Source organism: Chroicocephalus ridibundus, chromosome 4 (genome assembly GCF_963924245.1).
Source record: "Chroicocephalus ridibundus chromosome 4, bChrRid1.1, whole genome shotgun sequence".
Taxonomy (NCBI): Eukaryota; Metazoa; Chordata; class Aves; order Charadriiformes; family Laridae; genus Chroicocephalus; species Chroicocephalus ridibundus.
Window position 1 is genome coordinate 81,148,787 of NC_086287.1, and position 25,094 is coordinate 81,173,880.

The following is a 25,094-nucleotide window of genomic DNA, read 5'->3' on the forward strand; positions in this document are numbered from 1 at the left end:
GCATTCATTTTTCTTCTGCTGTTTCATTTAAATAAAGGCACGGGATAGAAAATTACTCCTAATAGCTTAAAATGGCAAAGTGTTGTTAATGATATTTAGGATTCTTTGAGTACTCTAAGTACATTAAGTATGGAAACCACAGTACAAAAACTATGGGTTTTTTAGGCAAAAAGATCAAACCCTTTCTGTGTTCCATGTTGTACAGGTATGGAGGATGGTCGTTTCCTGTGGAATACTGCTGATGGTAGCAGTTCAGAGTATAATGAGCATCTTCAGAGAAATTACTGTTGCTACTGTTCTTCAAACTGAACATAAAACTTTAAGATCTGGTCCAAAGCTCAGTTCAGTCAGTGGAAAAAGTGCCAGTTCAGTGACTTCATATCTTAATGTTTACCAGCTCTCATTCTCTTGTGATATGCAAAAAAAAAAAAAAAAAAAAGCCAAAAAAGCCCAACCCCCTACCCTAAAAACAAACTCAAAAAGGAGTATATGAAATAGTCTATTGAATGCTCTTAAGAATTAATTGAAAAGGTGCTCTATGAAAATAATGTAATTTTATTTTGTGAAGCATTTTTTATATACACTACATTAAAACTGCTCAGAAGATTTTTGCTGAAAAGTGATGATTTTGTTGAAACTGAACTGTTCTAAACAACATGTGAATTTTAATAAAGTTTCCCATGAAAAAGGCCTGATATGTGAGAATAAAATGTTGGAAGCCTTTCTTAGGGAATGGTAGATGCTACTGGCATTAAATAATTTAAATTATTACTATTTTAATAAAATATTATTTAAAAAATCTCATCTAAAGCTGACTTGCTTCACAAAGCAAATAGATCTTTTTTAAAAAACACATTGTTTACCTGGGCCATAAGTCTAATTTTGTAGGTTATGCTTCAGCTTGATTAGAGAGGGATCTTCCCAACAGGTTTTTACCCCTGGAGGGTTTCAGTGACATGTAACTCATTGTTATAAATTGCATGGCCAAGGTCATTGCATTGGACACGTTTACTTTAAGAATCAAGTAAAATGAAGCAGTGGATGGGAAAAGTTCAAGGATTTTTTTTCCCATTACTAATATAGCAACTTACTACAATACAGGAGCTAGAAATTAAAATGTTTCTTTCTGATTACAAAAAGAAGCACAGTAAAGGTATTGAAAAGATGCAACTTCTTTAAAAAAATGTAAAATGTTTACTGAAGTGGGCTTGGCTTTGATCAGACTCTGTCACCACACATTGTGGTGGACAAGTGATGCTGACTTTCAGTTGGAGAGATGGGAAAGTGATGCAGGGACTGTAAGCAAGAGTGGGCCTTGACTACCTGGGAAGCTTGGTGATGCAGTGACGCTTTGAGCAGGCTCATGACTATGTCATAGTTGTCTGAAATAGCAGCTACATTGTGTTGGTAGAACCTGGCGCTGGTGGCATGGTCGTCTTTTTTTCAGGCAAGCTCTAATGTGCAAAACCTAAACTTGAGACAGGACGTCAACCTGAACGTGGGCCTCGTGAAACCAAAAGACATCAATGTGTTACAAAATGCTTTGTCATTGGGAAATGCTCAATATTTAGCTGTACTTGGAGAACAAAGCCAACATTTATACCACTTAAATGTTGTTCATGCCCAAGTTCAGAGTTATGGGTTCTCAAAGGACTTGTTAGGCACAACTTTGATTTCTTATGAAAGGACTCAGAGGATACTCAGATTACAGCTACCCTGAAATGTGCTGATGAGAAGCATAGTAACAGTATTAAGTATTGCAAACCGTTGTGATTACCAAAATTGCCAAAACTGGAATTATAGAAAGTAGCATTAACGTTTGTCTGTATGATGAATGGGTTTTTATATAGTACATTTCTCTTACCAGTTATATACTGTAACATTATAGCTTCGATTAATCCATGGTAGCATTGCAAATATTATCATCTAGCTGTTCTTATTATTTGTAATTTTCCTTTGATACATTCTGTTCTTGGTATGAATACCGATGTGTTTTAGATATAACTTAATAATTCTCTAGATAGTACTTAATCTGTGGAAAGAATAAAAGCCCCATTGAATATAGCTGACTAATTAGGAGTTCGTTACTTAATCAGGATGCATTTTATAACTTTTCTGACACAAGGTTGCACAGCACTTTAGGAATTTTTCAATTTGCTACGTGTTGTCAGCTCGTAGGCAAGTCTGAGGCTGTCAGCCCTCACAGGAGAGCTCACAGGGAGCTCTGCTGCAGGAGGGTAGAATGCTTCCAAATTGTCCCTGGTGGGGAGCAGAAATGAAACTTATGTAGTGCTTCACTCTCCAAATCTGATGTGGATTAGATATGTGAATTGGACCTACTTTGGGATTCTTTTCTTGTAAAATTATAGTTGCATGCCAAAATAGTGTAGTGTGCAAGAAGCTGGTGTGGCCGGCATATACATGGCATTCCAGTGAAGCGGGGAAGGGCCCCAAGATCTCAGACCATTCAGATCAGCTGGACTATGTTGTAACAACAGCAAAGAAAAGAAGCCATCAGGACCAGACAATTAAAAATTCATGTGTAGCTTTTCATAGAGAAATGGCATAACTTTCTTATTTTCTATTTTAAATTAGTGTAAAACCCATTTTAAATGAGGCTTGGACTTGACAAGTGCCACTCATTACTGACTCTCAGAGAGGAGGTACCTGTAGCCTTAAAAGGTAATTTGCTTTTTTTTTTTGTCAATGCTGGATTAAACCTCTGAAATAATGCAAAAGAAATAGTCTTGGACTTTCAGAGCTCAAAACTAATGTGTCAATAAATAAGAATAACAAGAAAAATATCTGTCTGGTAAATCTTAACAATCAATTGTTTAGGTACAAATACTCTCTTGTTTGCATTCAATAAGGAAAATATTTGTGTTTGTATTAGAATAATTGAACAGCTGTCACTGACTACTTTATTTGCTCTGTACAGAAAGGCAGGGTATTGTAATAGATCTGTTAGTTCTCTTGTATATTCATTAACTTCTTTACTAGATACTGTTACTATACACAGCAAAGCCCCCTGCTGTTACAAAGCCCCTCTGAAATACTGAAAGAGTCTGTGTTTTGCTGTGTCTGGACCTTCTCATTTAAGACAAATAAAAAATAATCCAAAAGTAGTCTCAAGGTCCTGGTTGCATGGCTTTGGTCTTGATTCAGGAATGAAATCTGGATGTCCTGCCTACATAGAACACATTTGTGCTTTTGGCAACAGTCGTGGTTTATATAAAAAATAAACCTGTTTTGTCTTTGTCTCTGGAGAGAGGCCTCTGCTGGTAATGGATTGCTACAGGCTGAAAACAACATGCAGAGGGAGAAGGGAAACAAAACCCACCCTCTGAGACATAACTTAAATACTAAGAAGAAAAGGAAAAGGGCAAATCAGCCAATTCAGTAGCTCTGTGCTCACGCAGAAACCACAACACACACCTGGGGGAGCCCAAGGTGCTCACAAGTACGCTGTTCTCATGCCCTTTCGTGGGAACTGGGCTGAAGACAGAGACTCACGGAGGGGGAAGGATAGAAAAAAATCAGTAGGTTGTACTGTCACAGGAAAGGATATTGCAAACGATAAGATGTTTGATTCTTTATTCATCATATAGTATTGGTAGTAAGGATGGAGAGGGATGGCATGACAAACTGGGAAACTGAGGGATACTTTCTAGGGCATAAATGTAATTTTCCTCTTAGAAATTCAGGCCCTGCTGAGATAGCAGAGGTCTAGTGCTTTTCCTGTTGCTTTGGTCCTGGCAGCGGTATGGTGGTAGCACACTGCTCTCTGACAACACTGACTGCCATCTTCAGGAAGAGAAATTTGTGTATGAGACTGCAGTAAGGGTGGTTTTATACTTGAGGAATTGGACATAGAATCAGGAAACCAGATCAAATAAAACGGCGTACCTGTATCTTAAATGTATCTATATGAGATAAAGTTACTACTTACATAGGCTCATTGTAACTTACAGCATCTAGATACCCACAGCATCTAGGACCGCCCCCCCCCGAGTATATTTGTGTGGAGAGATGATAGCCAGAGTTCAGTGATGTTCCCTCACTATCAGTATTCAGGATTTAAAACACTTACAATTATATTCAGACCATATGTACTTTATGAGTTTACTTTTGTTTGCCTACAATTCCTATATCCATTCTAGCATTGCTTTCATTTTGTGATAGCGTGCATGAAGCAAGCGTTGCACTTAAAGTCTAACTACTATGTGTTCCGGTGGTGGAAGATTTTAGTTGTAGAATAGTTTAATAAACATCCATACTCTTTTGCTTTATGTGAGTAATTTAGGATCAAAATTTTGAGGTTATTTTATTGTCTTTACTTTTTACCTTAGTGAAAATATAAAGGTATCTGGAGCACTAATCTCTATCAGCATTTGTTTTATCACCTGAAATCGAAATCCTTTGCATTGCAATAGCATGAAATCTTCCACTGCAGTCAGCTGTGACACGTAGGACTTCCAGTAGAAAATGGGTAGAAAAAACATTTATCAAACAGATCCTTCTGGTCATTTAAATCTCACAACAGTTTTACATTAAATCAGTTCATTTAAGAAGAGTGCAAAACAACAACCAAGAAACAGTACAGCTTGTCTATTACCGGAATAGATTTTCCAGTATCTTTAATTAACTTGTGTATATTAGTGAATACACAAAGATATAAATATTTACATTAAAGACTTGTGAAATCAAGTACAGCGAGATGTACAGTATTTTGTACAAATATGGATCATAATCTTCTTCATGGAGTCTCTGTCCATTACAAGGTATGCCCCTCTTGGCTAGGATGCTTTGAGATGGCTCCTCCCTCTTCAGGGTGACTGCTAAGGGAAGGGTGGGAAGATGTTCTCTTGGGCCAGGTTTAGGCCAGCAGAGCCTAAACAGATTAGAAGTGATTAAACCCCTTTTGCATTTCCTCAGTTTGCATCTGAAAAATAGCACAGTCCAGAGTTCTGTTATTCTGTTTTATCCAGGAGCTCTCATCGGAGATCTGCCCCTGATAGTCACAGAGATAAGTTGTCAACAAGAGAAGATAGTAGATGACTTGGGGTGATCATCCTTGGAGCCAGCACTGCAGCCTCCCACTTCAAATGGTAAGTGTGAGAAATCTGCTCTGAGATGATCACGGTTAGTTCCAGTGCAGTTCTTTAATATTTGTTAGCAGCTGTACTTCAGGCTATTTTAAATGCTACTCTTCAAAAAGAATTTTCTTTTGAGACTTTGCTGCATTTTTCTCCTGTAGACATTTAGTAGTACAAGAAAAAAAAAAATCATCCAAACTCCTATTAATAGCAGTGTTGTCATTATAGCTTTCCTCTTTTTTTAACTCCAGAGGTAAACGATTCTGATATAAACTTTTTGTAGGAATACAAAGCTTTTATGTGCTGATGTGAATTTTCAACCCAAGAGCTGTATCTTCGAGGAGTTTTGGAGTTGAAATGAATATTTCTAGCTGCTATATTTCTTTAAAAATGTATTTTACAAGAAACATAAAAGCATAGTTAGTTTACATTACATTACTCATATCTTTAGGTGGGAGTGATGGGAAAAAAACCATACTAAAACATCAAATTTGCAAGCATAACAACTTTTAAAGGCATGACAGAACCCCCTGACTGCTGAACCACCAGACTTTCACATATAAAGGGAGAGCAAGCAATAACCCTCCCGCTCAGCTTTAGTCTTTTTCTGAATTGAGACGAAGACCAGAAAAAAACCCCAGCGTTTAACGCTTCCTGAACGCCCCAGCGTCACTTCGTCCTGCCGGTGCGGCTGGGGAGGGAGGCGACAAAGGCGCTGCCCCGTCACTCTTTACCTCGCATTCAGCCGCCGACCGCGAGCCCCGGCCGCCGCTCTCCCCGCTTCCCCTCAGCCCGGGGCCGCGCGAGCGGCCGTTACGGGCGCGCGAGCGGCCGTTACCCGCCCGCCACAGCCCTCCCCGCGCGCGCAGCCAATCCGGCGGCGGCTTCGGCGGCTCCTCGCGCCGCGCCGCCCCGCCCCAGCTCTGCCGTCGCCGGGGTGGGCGGGGCTTCTCCTCCTCCGGCGGCGGCGGGGCCAGGGAGCGGCTCCTTTGTCGGAGGGGCCGCGCCGGCAGCGGGCGGGGCCCGCGGAGGCTGCGCCGGCTCCCCTGCCCCTCTCCCCTGCTCCTCCCGCCCTCCCCGGGGCGGGGCGGTCCGGTCGGCGCTCCGGCGGCGGCGGCGGTACCAGCAGCAGCGAGCATGTCCTCGAGCAGGGCCAAGAAAGTGAAGATGGCCACCAAGTCCTGCCCGGAGTGCGACCAGCAGGTGAGGTGTTTGCCGGGCCCGCGCCCCCGATCGGATTAGTGGCCACGGGGCTGAAACGTCCCCCCGCCATTGAGCGGGAGGGGCACTGGCCCCGCTGCCTCCGCCCGTCCCGCGGCGGCCCGCTGTCGGGGCTGGTTGCCCTCGCAGGCCGGGGGCGCCCCGCGGCGGTGCGGGGACGTGGTGCTGCCGTCGGGGCTCTGGCCCGAGGGAGGGGTGGGAGCCGTGGGCGGAACAGGGGCAGGTGGGCTTCAGCCCCGCCAGCGGCTGTTGGGGGGGTCCGAGGGCTGGGGCTGCGGGACCCGCTCCCTCAGCGCGGCCCCGGCGCTCGCCGCCCTCAGCAGCAGCCTTTCGGGGACCAGCGGCGCGGCCGGCTCAGCTCCGGCCTGCCCGCCTTACGGTGCGCGCTGTCCCGCACTGACCTTTCGCTGGGCCGGGCGGGGTTGGGAGGCCGCTGGCAGCCGTGGCCCGGCCGGCGAGCGGCTCCCGGCGGCGGCGGGCGCGACCCCGCTTCCTGCGCTCTCTACTCCGCCCCGTCGTACGCAGTGCTGCCGGCTGCGCCTTTGCAACAGCGGTGCAAGAAGCCGTCGCCCGAGCTGTTTGGTTTAGAGGGAGGAGAAAAAATTAAGTGTGTCTCCGTGCCGCTGTGAAGCAATGTTTATGTGAAGTAAATAAGTTGCCTTTGCGGTCTCTTGCTTGGAACGTGCATTAAATATCGTGTTCCTCTTGCAGGGCAATGTAACAGCTATGTTGTGCTGAAGCGACGTGCAGAACTGTTTGGTTATGTGCTAGTCTTGTTTAGTAACTATGTAATGTATTAAAAATATAATGAACTTGGTAACTTATACAATGTAGTTTGTCCTTTGGATGACTAATATGCTTAAGGCTTGTTGGAAGAGTGTTCAGTTGTGTTGTTTTCTCATGGAGCAGTTTAGAAACAGCAAAATTGAGACCTTTGCTGCAATTTCTGTCGTGTAGTCCAAATGTGTGTCTGAGCTGTTGTTTATGTCTCACTGCAGTTTTGTTATGTGTACAAAATGGAGTTGGTTACACTTAAACGTTAACAACAGCTGATTTGAATTGTTACTATATATATCACAAGCTTGTTTTAATTTATGCTTTTTACTGGTAATGATGTTACTATTAAAAATAGGCCAGTTTTGTTTCAGCAGCACTCCTCTGCTGGAACAATAACACAGTGCTGCAGAAGGCTGCTGTGGGGCTCAGGGTAGGAGGAGAGGCTTTTATATGTAATCATGGGAAACACATTTCTCTTATTTGTTCCTGAAACTTGGCTGGTATAGGCTATTTTAGCTATGCTTAAAAAAATAATCTCATGCCATTTTTCTTTGCTTGTAAAGATTTTTTAAAAAGTCATCTTATTTGTTCAGACTTATGTAGTTTTTATAGTGTTCCTGCTCATCCTGGAACAGTTTGGAATGTTAAGCTGTGTGTGAGGCATTTCATGTTTTGAGCAACAGATAAACCATTGCAAATGCTCACGTTAAGCATGTCACTGAAGTACTATTTCTGAGAAGAAATTTTGTGCCAAGTTCTGGCTATTCAGTTGGTGAAATAAATTAAAATGAGTGAGAAGTTGAATATGAGAGTGGTAGTGGGTTTTTTTCCGTGGTTTTTTTTTTTTTAAATAACTGTAGTGAACATCAAACCACCAATGACAGGAAAAGCAAGTAAGCAAACATTGTAGGCTTTTAAAGCTGATACTGAAACTTTCATTTTGTTTTGTGCTTTAAAACTAAAACACATGATGCATATGTCAGTGTACATTTTCTGTTAGCAACTCTTCTGTGGCTAACGTAATTAATGTGCATATGTGTCCTGCCCCGGCACAAACGTTGCTCATAGGACCTTGTTTTCCAGTGCCAAATGTTTGAGAGAGGAGAAGAAACTAAAACCTTCTGTACAAGTCAGCCCTTTACAGAGTGTGGGGAAGCTGTTGTGTGACTCTTGTGTCATGTACTAGTGTTTGTTAAATTCTTCCATAAACAAGGGATTTGTATTTGTTTCTGATTTCTTTACTAGAAGTGGCATGCATGCAAATACTTAGGCAGCCACAAATGTTGGAGTACAATATTGAGTAACATTCTTAGGTTTTTAAACTTTTTCTGTTGTAATTGCCACTTAGACTTTTTTTTAAATAAAAAAAAGAAGGTTTTTGATGTCATTTTACAACCAAAGCACAGCCCCATTAAAATAGGGAACGTGAAGTACTTGCAGTTAATAATAAGAAATAATTATCACTTCTTAATTTAGCTTCAGGTGAACTTTCTTGTATGGTAAACTCAATTTCTTTTTGGTTAGGAAGAAGTTAAACAGAGTAAAATAGTGTTTGTAGGACTATATTGCCATAATAATTATATTACAGGGTGTTATCAGTGCAGGCCTTCAAAGCATAACTGGTATCTTTCAGTGAATAAACCCCTTCCCACCTAATCCCCCTCTAAATGACACACACACCTTTATGTCAAACCGGTAATATGTGAACAATATTGTTCTGTTAAACACAGTTAAGTTTATTGAAAAATATTGGGTCTGTTCCAGTCCTTGGGTCAGCTCCAATCTCCTTGGGTAGTTTTCCCCACATTTTTTTTCTTTTTTAGACTGTGCCTGGAAATATAATTATTGGAGAGACCGAGGTGTTCAAAAATAGGCTTAAATGGAACTCCTGTATTACCTTACCTATTACCTTAACAATACAAACTATCTGCTAGTTAGTGTTTTTTAGTACTCTCATACTGACTTATGGACAAGAAGATAAGTGTGCACACAGGTCTGCAAAATTCTGAGCTTTAAGATTCAATAAACCTTGATTAGAACTGGTTTTATGTCAGTGTCCCCATAAAGGGAATTAAAGTCTCTAATTATATAAAACCTGTATCAAAAGTCTATCTGTAAGCTGTTTGTAGTGGGAAGTTACAGGAGTTAGGATGTGCTACAGAAGGCAAAATAATTTGTTTATTCTGAGTAGCAGTTAAGTTCCCCTTTACAAATTCATGTACTAATTTCACAGATCCTTTTTTTTTTTTTTTTCCTGTCCGGTAGAACATTGGAACTTGGTTCTTCTGCATGTCTGGTAAAATTGAGCAGGCAATTGTGGTTCTGTACTGTTTGTTTCAGTGGACACAGACAAACTTGTAGAGACCTGTTTTAAAGAATTACGTTTGAGAAATTACCTCCTGCTTTTTTTCCCTGCTGTCGTGCTTCAACATGAGTTGACTTTAATGTGTGTTAATCTCTTCCAGATCTCTGTTTAAACTTGCTTTGATTTGTTTTCAGTCTTCAACCTAATCAAAGCAATATGGTGCATTCCTTACTACTTTAAAAGATCTCGAAAGATCTTGGCTTTAAGTGAAGGTAATGAGGCTTGTGATTTATCAGCATCAATTTTTTTAATTGTTCGGAGTAAGACTTTTGTCACTTTTCATGCAAGTGTGGCATTTCCAGATTTTCTCATCTTGTAATGTACTGCTCCTGATTGCTTAGTTGATCAGAAGCGCTGTGGTGTCTCAAAGTCTTCAGCCTGCAGTCAGCTTTTGACTAGCTGTGGTAGGTTATTTGCATTTTGAATTAACTAGATCCTTCTGTAACCACCCGGCCTTGTCTACAGTCGTGTTGTAGAGCGTGGTACAAGTGCATCTGTTTTGCTTCAGGCTCTATTATGCCTCCTGTTTAAAGCTGCTCTTGCTCTCTAAAGGAATTGCTTCCAAATACTTCTGAAAGTGAATGTATTCAGAATATACTGACAGTTTTAACTCATACTTTAATACTTTTTTTTAAGCAAGTGAAGGAAGCAAAACTGAGAATGTGTGACTGATTTGACTGTGAGGATATTTGAGAACACTGAAGAGAAATTATATTTCTATTCTAATTCTCCCTTGCTTTAGTTCTCTTCACTTTCCCCCACTCCCTTTTGACAGTTTGAGGAAAAGGGTTTGAGAACAAAGTGGTCACAACAGCTGTACATTTCAAGCTTGATTTCTAACAACTGCATAAAGAAAAGACTTGGTGGGCAATTTACAGCAGAACCTGGTTTTACTATGTTTAAATACAATTGTATAATAGTACGGATCATAGTTTGCAGTATAGACTGAATTTGAGGAGGTATCTCTGAGGACAAAAGTGTGAGTTACTAGGTTTTTTTCTTCTTTGGACAGGAATTTTGTCATAATTTGAAATGATCCAAAATATTTGCCTTTTGTTTTTGCAGGTTCCTGTTGCATGTAAATCATGTCCCTGTGGATATATATTTATTAGTCGAAAACTCTTGCATGCTAAACGTGCTGAGAGATCACCACCCATCACAGGTAATACTTACAGAGATGGGAAGAAGGGGGCACTGGTTCTTTCCCTTTGTTTCTTGGAGGCAAAGGATAGAGTATTTTACTTCTCTGTGTAAATTGACTGTTGTTAATTCACTTTCCCTTGAATTTGTGCATGGTAGACTTTTAATATGTTAATTTTGCTTGAATTTTGAGGGGGGGGGAAAGTGGGTGTTTTCAGTGTTGCTTCCTTTGTTCTAGTGATGTTGGCATTTATTCTGTGTATATTCTAGCTGTGCATATTGGTTAGCTTGTGCATAAGGTTACGGAAAGCCTTCTGTTAATCCTATTTTGAAGCTAAATGTCCAGAGGTGCCAAAGGGATCAGATTTCACAGTACATACTGATTGAAGCTGGGTTTTCTGAAAGTAAAAATCCTCTTTTTTTGAAGAAGTTATGCTGAGTTGTACTTACTTATGAACACCTGAATTGTACTTTGTGTAAAATTTGTTGTATGTTTAATCTAAACCCAGCTGTGTCTTGCATCTCTCTGCATGCTTAAATTAAAAAATAGTGTATTTTTTGTGCCTAACTTGTGTATCTTTTGTTGTTGATGGGCACAGTAAGAAGTCAGTTGAGTATTGAATATGCATTCTGGCATGATTAACATTCTCCTTGTGTTCCTTTTTATCACTTCCTCCAGTCCCAGTAGGAATTAGTCAGAACAAGCACCTGTCAGGGAAGATGTTTTAAAAAAACCAAAAACAAACCAAACAAAAAAACCCAACAAACCAACTATCTGATTTATAATGTCTACTTTTTAAAATTACCTACCAGGCCTACAAAATGGAGACTAAGTAATTGATATTTTGTATCATTATTTTGAAGGATACTTATAGTTTACTAGCTTGTAGGAATTACATGACATTATGCTAGATAACTGAATTTTCAAGGTAGTGGAGGTTAAGCGATGTCTGTGGTGCTGTTTGGAAGTATTCGTCAATTTTCTTTCCCTCTTCCCGATTGTTTAGTTGAAAGTTGATAAAGTAGTTACCAAATGAAGCTGAAAGCCATAATCTTATTTCCCATCTTATTGTGGGAAGCTGAACTTTTTGTATACTAGCAAATGTCTCATGTTGCAAAATGCATTTGGAGTAATAAAAGGCTTGATGCTTATAATCGAGAAGTGAGGTGTCATTCTGGATCTGACACCTTAATTTCTGCATGGATATGATGCAGATGTAATTGTTCTGTAAAGGTATAGATATCTAACCACTTTTGCTAAGAGATTTAAAGAAAAAAATGTAAATGGGTGGGGCAAGCACTAAGAGTAAATTAAGAACAAAGATGAAAACAATCTTAGATCATACCATCTCTTAATTTGCACAGAAAACAAGAGTGAGGCCAAAAGAAGACGGACAGAGAGAGTTAAGCGAGAGAAGATAAATTCTGCAGTAAATAAAGACTTAGAAAACCGGAAAAGATCCAGGTCTAACAGCCATTCAGATCACAGCAGACGAGGAAGAGGAAGACCTAAGAGTGCCTCAGCCAAAAAACACGAGGAGGAAAGAGGTATGAGAACTGGAGAAATATGTTCATTGTGTTTTCTTTATGCAGGATTTTTTTTGTCAATAAACCTTTATACCATTCAAACCATTTAAGTAACTAGACTAGTTCAGCCAATACCCAATATCTTAATATGGGGAAGGGACATATCTGTAGAGACCTATGGTTTTATGTTCCAGTGTCTAATTGGAACTAAGTCTGTATTTTTAGTCACCAGTTGAAAGCCACTGGACTATAGGGCTTAGTAGGTTGTTTGGTTTGGTTTTGGTTGGTTTTTTTTTTCTTTTTTGAGGTACTGCTGCTCTATATCACAATTACAAACAATATACTGATGCCTGTTATCAGAGTGTGATTAGGATGATTGGATTGCTTAAAAAGTTCCTTGAAACCTTTTGGAGGGCTGAAGTAAAAAGGGCATCTTGAGTCATGACTATGACCTGAATTTTTGTCCCATGTTTCTGCAGAATAATACTCTAGAGGAAAGAATACCTCCTTGCTTATTGAAGTTCCTTGGTGACCTGTTATTCTCAATCTTCATACAATAAAGAGACTGTTAGACACAATAGAGTAAAGTTGGAGCCCTTCAAATATGTGACTGTCACTTAGGATTCCTGTTTTTTTAAGAGATTATTAACACTGCATTTGCTGTGTGTGGTTTTGGAGATACTAATTTTAGTCTGGAATAATTAATCCAAAACAGCATAGACTTAAAAAGGCTGGAAGGCAGTTAGGAGGGGAAGAACAAGACTTCATAAAAATACTCAGAAGATCTTGTTCTTAAAACTACTCAAACCATCAAACATACCTTGTGGCGTAACTCAGAAATGCAATTGTTTTTTTCCCCTGCCACTGTATTTGTCAACAAAATGGATGTTAATCCGTGTTGCACTAACAGATTTTGTTGTCTTTGCTGTTCAGTGTAAATCTGTTTTTCTTTTTTTTAAAGCTTCTTTCCTATAAAAACAAAGTATAAATTGGGATTTTGTTGTTTTAGTGCTTTGGCTGTGAAAAGAGGAGATAGAATTTGATTTCTCTATGTTTTCTGGGTGGCAATTACTTTACTGTAATAGAATACACTTATCTAATCTCTTCGCTGTTGCATGTGGTTTATTGATGTATGTAGCTTCACAGAATACAGAGCTTCCCTGTTTGTTATTGATCCAAGCTAGACTTTGTCTAGCACCTGTAGAATAATTTCTAGGCATTTTATTGCCAGTCTAGTTCACATACAGCTTTGGTTTGAGCTTGTTGGGTTGCCCTAGAAAACTAAATCTTCTTTCCTGTCCCCTGAAAAAGAGGAAAGTTATCCAAGCAATCAAAAGAAAATATCCATTCTTTTAATGCACATCTTATAGCCTCTGAAAAGCAGGAATTTGAAAGCATGAGAGATACTTAGAGAACATGTTTTCCTGTCCAAAACTAGCCTGAATGTTTTTAACCTCTTGCTGCATACTTCGAAGTGTGACAATATGGCAGTGCTCTGAGGTAGAAAACTAGAAATACGGATGGAGTGACATCTTTGTGTAAGAGTGCATGTGTGATGTGTTGTTTTCTTGGTGTTTGGTACTGTGTTTTGTTTTTTTTTTTTTTAAGTTGAATCTTACTTGAGAAGATTGCTTTAATCTTCTTGTCCTACCATCCCCTTTACTTGGTACTGTGATGACTACTACTATTTCTTCTTCAGCCTCTTCTGCAGAGCTGGTACGGAGCTTGGGTTCACACCCATTTGTAATTATCTTTGCTCCTCACCAGTACAGCACACCTTAGTGGTTAGGAATAAGTGGGTTTAGGATATTTTCTTACTTCTGACTTATTTTTGGTTATGTCAGACTGTAATCTCTGTAGACCACTGTGGTGATTATTGGGCAGTTTTAAAAAAACAGACAAAAAGTTGATACATATGGCTGTCATGGGTATAAAAATAAATTAATCAGAGAACCCATCATTTTGTAAGTAATTACTGTAAAACAAGCTAACATTGACTTCTCCCTTTTCAAGTGGCCTAACTACTACTTGTGGAGTAGTGTGGAATTTTAGAATTTACCAAACCTGCTGCTTGATAGTGTTGTTCGTGTAAAAGCATATTAAGCAACTTTAGTTTCTCTACTCTGATTAAAGTGATTTTTGTATGACTCATTGCTAGTCCTTCTATCAGTCTGCACAGTGTCAAAAGTCAGCTCTGGAGTGCAAGACATTAGTGTTAGACTTAAATTATATTATTTCCTTGCCTATTGCATATTTCTAGGATATTTTGGGTACACATTACTTGCCACTAGAGATTGTGCTATTCTTTGCCCCAAAAGACTTGAAAGAGAGGCCACTGTTTGCAAGGCTGTTAAATATTTGGTGCCTTTTAGGCTTCTGCAATGCCTAATGCATTTGTAGATGAAAAACAGGAAGACAGAGAATGAACTATAATAGCATGCAAGAGCAGATAATCTGTCCATTTGAAGACAACCCAGCTGGGAAAATTTTCTTCCCAATGACACCCGTGACATCTGTAGCTTTGCTTCCTTGCTTGTGTCGTGCTCTTTTCATGCATAGCGTGCTTGTTCCCAGTTATGTCTCTGCCTTTGACTAGTTCTTTTGTGTCCTTCATGACTGGCTCACATTAGAGCAAAGAGCTGCAGGATTCAACAGCAATTAAGAAGAATAGGAGAAGCAAAAGGCCTTTTTACAATAAGCTATTTTTTCTGCAGATTTAGTTAAGAAGGAATGGAGGGGGAGGAAAGAGGAAGCTGATATAGATTGAGGGGATATGGCAGAGTGCTGGGAGCTAGAGAATATTCCTGTCACGTGTTTCAGACCCATGTGATGACCCTGGAAAACAGGAACTTCTCACTGCAGGCTTGGCTTGTCAAAATTGTCACTTAATTTGTCAGAAATGCTACAATATATTTTGAAAATTGAAAGTTCATAATAATCTGATTCTGATTTTTGTTGTGGTGGTATGGGTGTTTTTGTTTGTTGTTTGGGTGGTGGTAGTTTTTTTTTTTTTTTTTTTACTGTGTGGAACTGTGATTCACAGCTGGACAGGTTCCCAGCCTGCCTTGTTATCTAGGTAACAACCTTGATTATATTAAAGCAAACAAAAAACACCCTTGTGTGCTGGAGGAAGTGATATTGGTTATTCTGCTCCTGAAAGAGGTTACCATCAAGTGGGACTCAGTAAGAGTGGCCTGGAGTCTATTACTAAAGCATACTCGATACTTAACAAAGGGTGAATCTTTTTATAAAGATATATATATATGTATTTCAGTATCCTGATAAAACTTAAGCTGAATTAAGTTTCTTCATCCAAGTTTTCCTTTTCTAGTAATCTCCAACTGTATTACTTGTACATTTGCTTGCCCAATGTGCATGTTTGAAGTAGTTTAATATCTTGGATAGTGAATGTCAGAACTTTGAATTTTGAATCCATACAAAGTTTGTGAGGGTGGAGGGTCCATATTTGATTTCTACATAGATCACAATTTTAAGGGCTGTGGATCTAGTGGGTTGCAGGAGATCTGGGGATGAGAGTCATGCTCCAGAAAGACTGAATATTTTCACCTAAATAGCCTATCAGTTGCATATTAAAAGACTTAACATTTTTGTAGGATGTTAAAAATACTATTGTGATTCTGTAAGATAGTCTTTTGCTAATAATAGAGAAGTGAGTCAAAAGTACTTTCAGATAAGACTGTGAAGCGGAAAGTTTTAATAGTGTCTGTAAAAAACATGGTTTCCTATGAGTAGCATATAGTAAAATGTCAGGCAGGTGCAAGCTTTTCACTAGTTACCGATGAGAACTGGAAATGTCTTAATAATGCATAAAGCTTGCAGATCTGTTAGTCCCTCATACCGTTTGATATCAAGATTTCCATTTTTAAAGCTGAAGTTTCTCAGAACAAGCCAGTACTTTAGGAGGACAGGGGAGAAGGGAAACTTGAGAAAGTTGGTGTGTTGGGTTTTTTTTTGTTGTTTGTTTCTTTGTTTTTCTAAGAAGTCCACAAGCTGTTAACAGTAGCGGGGGGGGGAAGTATTTCTGATTCTGCTGGGTGCTGACATATTTGGGTGGTGTCTGGATTTGTTTGGATCAGGAAGTATGAAAAAAGGGGAAGGGATTAGATATGAAAATAGAAGGGGTTAATGTGGAATAACCAGTGTGCATAGTGTCTGTGCTTAGAACAACTCCCAGCATTGTTAATTTGTAAATGGTGTGAAGGAGGAAGTGGAGCAACCCAGACTGAGTGTACATATGGAAACTGATTTGTCTTAAACTACAGGGTAGGACTTGCAGTGAAACTGTTTCCCAGCTTTCATTTCCAACTTGGTACACTAGAGAATATTGTCTTGTGTAGCCAGGGAACAAGCAGAAATAATTTACATTCTAAATAGGCTTTGATTTGTTTCACTTTGTTAAGGCAAGTTTCTTGTTTTCAGACTAAAAACTGATGCATCTTTGTGTGTCCAGGCTTCTCACTAAGGAATTTTACTTGCAGGGAAAGGTGAACTTATGTGTGATTTAGGTTGTCTAGAAATCTTTAAGTAGAGGATTTTGTTGCAGTGTGTTTCTCTCAGTATTAAATCAGAACACAGTGGTAAAGGATTTTTCAGTTTCTCTCGCTTAGTTGCTTACCACAAGCACTTGACTTCACAGGGATGGTAGTCTGTTGGAACAGTGTCCATAGCTGTAACACAGACAATCAGATGTGAAGCCAAACCTAAAAAAGTTGTTATGAATACGGATGCCTTGAAGGAACAACCATGAGAGTAGATGGTGATATGAGATGCTGGGATCTTTTTTTCACATGGTACTTTCCATTATTTTCCAATGCCGCTCTGTCTTTCACCTGCCCATTGCTGATTTAGGTGTCTTTGTGGAGCAGTCTGCCAGTGTGCTGTGGTCAAAAAGAGCGTGCACATGTGTGTCTGTGCGTTAATGAGACAGAGGGGCCTGTCAGCTGAGCATCGTGTTGTGATTGTAAATTAATCCAGGCCACCATGGAACTTGAATTAGAGATAGGAGTCCCACAGCTAGACACCAGCCTTAAAGCTCTATATGTATTCCTTTTCTCTGTTTCTGCAAGCTTGGTCTTCTGCTGACAAAGCTGCTGCTTGTTGTGGCTTTTGGTTTGTTGTTTTTTGGTTTTTGTTTTTTTTCCTTTTTTCTGAATGAGTTTTGTCAGCTACCCATGGCTAGCCAAACTGAGATATAAATAGCCAAGAACTGAAGTAAGTGGTATTTATGAAAGCACTATGTTATTAGTTTTGTTATATGCTGTAGTGTAACTTAGTGTACTTGAGCACTGCAGTATGGAAACTTCTTGATGGCTTGCTCTTGTGTATCTGTAGCCTTGAAAGAAGCCAACATCAGCAGAGGAAATTCAGAGGCTTTCCCTTGCTTGCTGAGGTGTTACTATTTTTCTGTACCTGGGATAAGATTGAAAGTCTGCAGTGTTGAAATTACAAAAGTGATCATGCTGACAAATGGGGAACCTGACTTCTGCCATCTATCTGCTCTTTGGTCTTGAGCACTGTAATGAAACTCCTGGGTTTCTGTCACTTAGATGTAAATTAGGGGGGCAAATGTATTTAATGAGGATATCATGAAATATCTGTCTTTTCTTGGATGGGAGGTGTTTATGTAAAAGCAAGAAAAAAACCAAACCACAATCCAAAACTGGAAGAACACTTGAATACTCTTTTGTGCCAGGAATCAATATAATGTTAGTGACTCATTCTTTCTTTGTCATTAAAGAACAGAAATTCAGTCATGCTTTTGGATGACTAATTCTGTGACTCTTCTAGCACCTTTGTGTGCCTCCATTCCTTCTTCCTCTCTCTCAGTCCCTCCCTGCATAGGAGTTGATTGTCTAACTTCTTTTCAATTCCACTACTCCATTCCACATCATTTATTATCTACTGTGTAACTTGCATTAACTTCGGATAATGGAAAAAGCTTCTAATAGTGACTTTTTTTTCTTCTACAGAGAAACAAGAAAAAGAAGTTGACATGTATGCTAACCTTTCAGATGAAAAGGCCTTCGTATTTTCAGTGGCCTTGGCGGAAATAAACAGAAAAATTATCAATCAAAGACTTATTCTGTAACTTGTAAGCACAATCTGATGCATTCATACACAGAATGGCTAGTGTATTTCCAAGGTGTCGTGGACTCTCGGAAAGCGTTGTCTGCACCATCAAGGACCATACTATTGCCTGTTAAAATTCTGCTGCTGTTCTTGGAAGTTGAATTCTGTCTCTACAAGTCAGAAAGAAAATGTTCACAAGATTGTGCTGTGAAAAATCAGAAAGCAGATATGGTTTACACCTTGAAGACAAATGCTAGACAAATGCACAGAGAGACTGCACCCATTCCAGAGCACTTCTTTTAAATTTGCTGCCAGAAATGCAATATTTTAAATATTTTCAGAAATAAATGATTTTCCTTTAAAATTATATATTTCAGATTTTTCAGCTATATTGCAGTTTCCGTATGTACAGTTCACATAACTTTTTAATAAATTGATATTCCAATATTTTATTGAACTGGGAATTAAGTACATTTGTGATCCTTAGGGTGTATTGGTTTTAATCCTCTTAGAAATCTGGTATTCATCCTAGGGATGACTTTAGATTTGCATTTTTTTATAGGTGTGATATTCCGATAGGAAGAAAATTAAAGTGGTTTAATTTGGGGGGATTATTCTGCTTGACAACTTCGTATTGTTTATGAATTCTCTCTAGAAAATGATTCCCTGTTACATAGAGTTGTTTTTTAAAAAAATCACATATACTTTTTGTGGTCAGAGTCCTGCAGTTTGAGAGCAAAGTGCTTGTTTTGTCACCACCGTTTACTGTGTGTCTGCCTTGTCCAGATGGTAAGTACTTCTCCCATGCTCTTTCTTGGCCCATCATTTACTGGAGAGAGGGAGAAGCAGGCATCAGAGACGTAGATCTGCAGCTAGAATCTTCTTACCGGTATTTCCAAATGATGAAGTTATGCTAGTTCCTTTTACTCTCATCAGCTTTTTTTGTCTGCCTTTTAGAAGTATAATTCTCTTCAGTATTATCTTGTTGACTGTAAATGCCAAAGCAAAAGTCTACTTAAGTGTGCAAAAATGAGCTGTTCTGGTAGAATTAGGTTTGGGGAAAACATTCCACAAAGTTGTCTTTTTAAAAAGTGGTATAGTGTAATTTGAGCCAAAATTCTTACATTAGTAAATATATGGGGTTTTGTCTTACCAAGAAAAAAAAAGCTCAAGCGCTGCAAAATCCTGAGGGAGGAAGCTTAGGAGGCAATTGCATTCATAAAATCTGACATACTAGCTTTTTGTCATCTTTCATTCACTCTTTTCTAAGAAGGGGAATGCAACTAAATGTCTTAGGTTTGGGTTTTTTTTTTTCAGTATTACTCATGCTTTTCAGTATCACATTACTTTAATAGTGAGAACCCCTAATGGGGTTCTGCTAGAGAACTGATCTCTGGGTGGAAGCAGAGATTTTTATTAATAAAGCTAGACTATCAAATACTGATTGTTTATTAGTTATTGGTTAAAGGAAGGAGCTATGATAGTTTTAAGTTAAGCCACAAGGGACTGATCAGATGCAAACTTTGTAAGCAGAAGCAGGAAACAGGGAAAGTGATTTTTAATTTTTAACTCCTAAGCAGTAACTGGGGTCCCTCTTAACACTGGATGAGAGGGATGGATGTGGAAATGCACTTAAACCGCTAATCTACATTTGTCTTTATTCCAGTAAATGAGGAATTGCGAACACAAGGCCTACTTCCCTACATCACGTAGACTTCTGCTTTCCAGAACTGTAGCCTGTCACACATACCAGTAGTAAGGACAGATGAGTAACTCTTAAGGATAGAGTATATGTTTGCATGGTAAGCTATTGAAGTCAGAATGACAAAAGGGAAGTTCTAATTTTGAGAACTTAAGATGTGATCAGGCTTGTGTTGCTTCTGCTGCTAGAATGAGATCTACTGTGTTAAGAAGGGACAAAGGGTACTACTGATGCAGTCTCTTTGGTGTTCTAACCTGCGTTCCTACAGGTATCTATTTCTTTCTGCTCCTGTACGTGGAACTAAAGTTATTTTCAGGGTACCAAAGTTAATGTTGTTAGATGTGACAAAATTTAACTTATGACTTTTACATTTAGATTGCTGCCTTCACTGATAAGCACTGCAAAATACATTCATATCTTTCAGAAGTGCAAGGCTGTTTTTTCTCCTCCGTTGGTGGAGGCTCTCTTGAAACAGTGGTTTGAGTTCTGTTTCTGTACTTCTTCCCTCTGTCTTCCCCAGGTCTCCGCTGTCAGCTATTTCCCACTTGTGGTCGTGCTATTTTTCTTCCCCTGCTATTCTTCCAGTTTGTTCAAGAAAGCTGTGATGGAAGCAGGTGGCCTTGAAAATATCCCAGGGAGAGTGCTGCTTTGCCAGTGGATCTTGCAAAGCAACAGTCTTGACTTACTTTCCCCACCAACCAGAAACAAACCATTCTTTCCTATGTAGGCAGGACACTTCAGCGTCTTCCAAAAGCCCTGGTAACTCTGTGGCTGTGGTATGCTAAGACATAGATTTATTGGAATGTATTCAGTGACTGAACTGGAAAGCATCTGTATTATATGAAATAAGTATCAACACGATGGCGTCTCAGGAGCTCTTTCTTTGTCTGTTAGAGATGATCAATGGATGAACACTGAGCCAAATCATCGTATATCATAGTTGTAAAATGTATTGGATCATGGTCTACAAAACTAAAATAAAGCCACTGACAGCTAAATGATGAGAGATAATGTACTGCAGCTCCAACTTACTTGGGAACTGCATAGTTTCCAAGAAGCAAAAATAAATATGTAACACTTCAGGAAGCTGTTTGTGCAACATATTTTTTTAATTTTGTGACTCTCTAGTTCCAGTATAGGATTTTAGGCCCTGCCTTTGTATGTCTTTGTGGTTCAGGCTGACTTAATTTGTTTCACTGCATTTTGTAGCATGAGACCTCACACGGAAAAATAATCTTCTTTCTGAAAAAGTGAATTAGGCTGCAGTTTTTTTTTAATTAACTCAAAAGAAGACCAAGTATATCACCACTCCACCTCCATACAACCTCTACATGTTGACTTATCTGACCAGATAACCTTCATGTTATGAACTGAATAGTTTAGGATTGTACTGGAGAACTGCCTGTTTATAAACTACCATCTAGCAAGCTCTGGTTTCTGCCTCTTCTTTTCCCTCTTTTTTTGAAGAAAGATGCTTCTCGTGTTTATATCTCTGTGTAATAGGATGTCAGACCATCAAGCAGATTCACAGTTCTCATTCTGGTCTGAGATTTCTCTGCATTTGCTCTATTCTGCTACTAGATGGCAGCCTTATTCTAAAGACAGTTACTGTCTCTTCACGCGTTCTTACTGTTGCTACTAGGAAGTTTCGGTGAAAGTACACTGAAAGAGTATTTTTCTTTAGAACATCACTCACTCATATCTAACTTGGGAGCTTAAAATCCTGCTGATGGGTGGTTCCTTACTGGCCATCTGCACTGAAAGTAGATGGCTTCATTGGTTGTGTGGGATGTTAGCTCTTGAGCTGTGAAAGTTGGTAGAGATGAATAATTTGTCAAGACCAAAGAACTCCAAACTTTCAATTGGTTTAAATGGTTTAAAAATGGTTTAAAGAAAATCTTTTTCCCCTCCCCTGGAAATCCTATGTATCTAAATTTTCTTTGGTCAAACTTTACAAACATCTCTAATTTTCCTGTTATTTTCACTCTAATACTGTTATGATTGATGAAGAAAAGTTGAAAATGGGGCAAGGTATTGGGGAATACTTTGCAGACTGTCATCACCCTGTGTCTGGGCAGCAGGATTTACAGAGAGGGGTACTAGAATTGAGATATTTTCTTCAAATATTGGGTCCTAAAAAAGGTCTTTGGGTTGGTTTTACTTAGTGTTTTTAAATTTTTTGAGGTTTTTCTAGGCCTTTTTTTTTTTTGAGTGAAACAGTGATTCATGTAGGCTAATAGCAGCACAGTGTCTTCCTTGTATCTTGGACTGTACTGTCATGGCTGCTTGTCATGCTCATTGCCTCACAGGAGATGGTGCTTGACTTTTGTTCTTTAAGATACCGATAACCTTTAAGGTATTGATAACCTGTGATTAAACAGTGTAACCAGAAAGCTGTCTTAAACCACTGTTTAGTTTAAAGCCTTTCTGAGTTGCTGTTCTCCAGAAAAAGATTCCTCTGCATGCATGAACACATGCAGGTATTGCCAGTGTCCTATTTTGTATCTCTAGGTGCATCTATGTTTTTTGTTTGGATTAGGAGTCAGTGTTTGAAGCAAATCTCATGCTAGTCTCTACTTCCAGGGCTTAAGTTTGCATCACAGAATGGTCTTGGGGAGCAGGAAGTAGGTTCCTTTTACAAAAGACTGACCTTGAAGATGTCCTTCAACTGTTAGTGAGTGCTTGGTCTGCAGAACCAGGTCTGCCTGTAGCAGGTGTTGGGCTCTCCGTACCAACTGTTTCACTCTACAGATTTACTGTTGTCTCTCACATCTTGCTTATTATGAAAATAGAGCAGAGCATATGTTAATAAGTTTAACCAACATTTTCAAGTGAGTTGTTATCCTTCAAAGTATTAGCAATGTCATCAGTGTTTTGTAGCAGGCTTCCTACTTTTTTATTTCACTGTAGATTCTGACAAATATCCTCTAGCAAATCTAACTGTAGCATTTCAAGATGTTGCTTTCACCAGTTGTTTGCCTAACCTTTTTGGAGGTTGTCACTTAGGTAGGATGGTAGGACAGCTATTGTAAGTAGTAGAATAATTTTTCTTCTTTCCTTTAGGCTGTCAGTTTCAAAACTCACTAGTAGTTACAGAAAATCTGACTGCCCTAAAGTTATATCTGATTAAACAGTTTTTCTGTTGAGATGATCAATTTTACTGCCTTGTCATTGATCACACACTACAGAAATACACTGCACGATTCCAGTAGATATTGTGAGTTCATAATGGACTGAAAGCGTCTGTAAATTAATGTACTAGAGTGGGATTTTTTTCTGCTCTTACTTAAAAAAGGGCTGCTCATAGCTGCTGGCTATTGAATAGGATGTGCAATCTAAGTAAAAAGCAAGAAATTGATTAGGCAGAAGGCAGTGGAAATGGATAAATCTGTGTATTTCTCTTTTTCTCCAGAAGAAAACTTAAAACTGCTTTCACTGAAGTTTAATTTGAAGCTCAAAACATGATTCTCATGAATCATTTGGTGTCGTCATGCAGCGCATCCCCCAGGAAAAAGTCAGGTACCCCTCCCTCATCTTCCCCCCAGCCCCACAAACTGCTTTTCTTGGTGCTACTTAGCTTTGTACATAGAACCTGAACTCCATCTGATAAAAGTTATACTGCCTTTGGTCTCTTACTGTGCATCATTTCTCTCAATCATAACTAAGTCTTTAATTTTGTCATAAGGGTTAAGGAATAAATACTATTTTTAATCCTGGACAGCGTTGAAGACCATAAAGTGCTGTTAAGAACAGTGAGTGTTCCAGACATCAGGAGTACAAACATTAATAGCCTGTCAATTTTCCAAGTCTCAGTGGTTTTTGTTTTGTCTTGGAATAAACAACTCTTGAATATTTCATTGAAAATATGTTGCTAATAAAGACAAATCTTCAGATTGGGATCCGAGTTGCTTTATTTGGAGATGTTGTGGAGCAGAGCGTGTGTGTTTGTGTACATGCACATGTGTCATGATGAGATGGGTGTTTGGAGTCTGCTATGCAGGTGGTCTGGGCCTCAGGTCCTGATCCTCAACAACAGCAAAGCAGCATTTCATCTAAGGTGACTGAACTAGCTCGAGCAACAGGTGAACCAGGAGTTCTGGTTTTCAGTAAAATGAATAAACGGTACTGAGTCCTAACGCTGATTTTTACTGGCACTGCGCAGTAGTTTGTAATGTATTTGAAAGTAGCTTTTATCGATGGAATTTACTACTTTGGTGATTAAAATAATTCTGATGTATTAAAGGACATTTTTATTTAAAGGGATACAGTTTATTAACAGCATAGTTCATGAATCTTTGGATCTAGTGTTGTCGTAATGCATAAAAGGTGCACTAGATACTAAAGCTGTCTTGTGACAGGTTTTGTTTTGAACACAAGACAGAAGTCAGAGAAAAGGCATAAGTGTAAGAAACTCTTGAAAAGAATAGCTGTTATTTTGCATGAGACTGTCAGCTGGAGGGCTTTATTAAAATAAACCATAAAATGTTGATGTATAACCTCGAATGAAGTTAGAAATGCAAGGCTCAATTATTTAAAAATTCACTAAAGAAACTATGTTACTGTAGAATAAGGGTTAAGGCATAATTGCTTTTTACTTTAGCTTTCTGAAACAGTGAAGCATAATGATTACTTCCTGTCATCTTGAAAAAGGTTTTCAAGAAGGTACTTTTAAAACAAACTGTTTAATTAACTGAATGTTTAAAATGATGGAATGTCTTTCTAACACATAGAGGAGTGTTTTGAAAACAGTACCTCAAAGCAGTGAATAATGGGCTGAATGGAAACTGAGAAAGAAGCCTAATTTTAGGTAAATACTAATAGCTACATTCTGAAGAATAGCCTAACTGTTCTGATAGGGAGGTGTCCCACAGCGCGTAGGATTGCTGATGAGTCTAGTAACTTCTCAATGTATTTTTCTTTCATTGTTGCTCATGCCTGTTTTAAAAAGATCAGAGAGTCTTACCCAAAATATTTAGTTTACATTTCTTGGCGCTGGCCAAATTACAAACTTGGCAACTTGTATGATGTTGCTTACAACATTCACAGTGCTATCTACTGGCACACAGTTACTTAGCAACAGTGAAGCTCACGTTTACGTACAGCTCATGTGTATGCATCTAAATGTAGTTCTGGAAAAAAAAAGGTTAAAGGAGTACAGAGTTTGGAAGAGGAAACA

General features: G+C 39.0%; 1 protein-coding gene across 2 annotated transcripts in view; it reads left to right on the forward strand.

Moving 5' to 3' along the window:
- The window catches only part of C4H16orf87 (chromosome 4 C16orf87 homolog), a 40,305-nt gene extending 16,490 nt beyond the window's left edge, over nt 1-23,815 (forward strand). Inside the window, exons 2-5 of one of the 2 annotated variants that reach the window (XM_063334455.1) lie at nt 4,989-5,108; nt 10,525-10,621; nt 11,965-12,147; nt 18,117-23,815. In XM_063334455.1, coding sequence (XP_063190525.1) covers nt 5,055-5,108; nt 10,525-10,621; nt 11,965-12,147; nt 18,117-18,235 — 453 coding nt within the window. In that variant the 5' untranslated portion in view covers nt 4,989-5,054 and the 3' untranslated portion in view covers nt 18,236-23,815. Of the gene's footprint in view, nt 1-4,988; nt 5,109-5,839; nt 6,300-10,524; nt 10,622-11,964; nt 12,148-18,116 lie in introns of those variants that run through there. The other variant, XM_063334456.1, reaches the window with a different exon arrangement.
- Nucleotides 23,816-25,094: the final 1,279 nt, after the last annotated feature.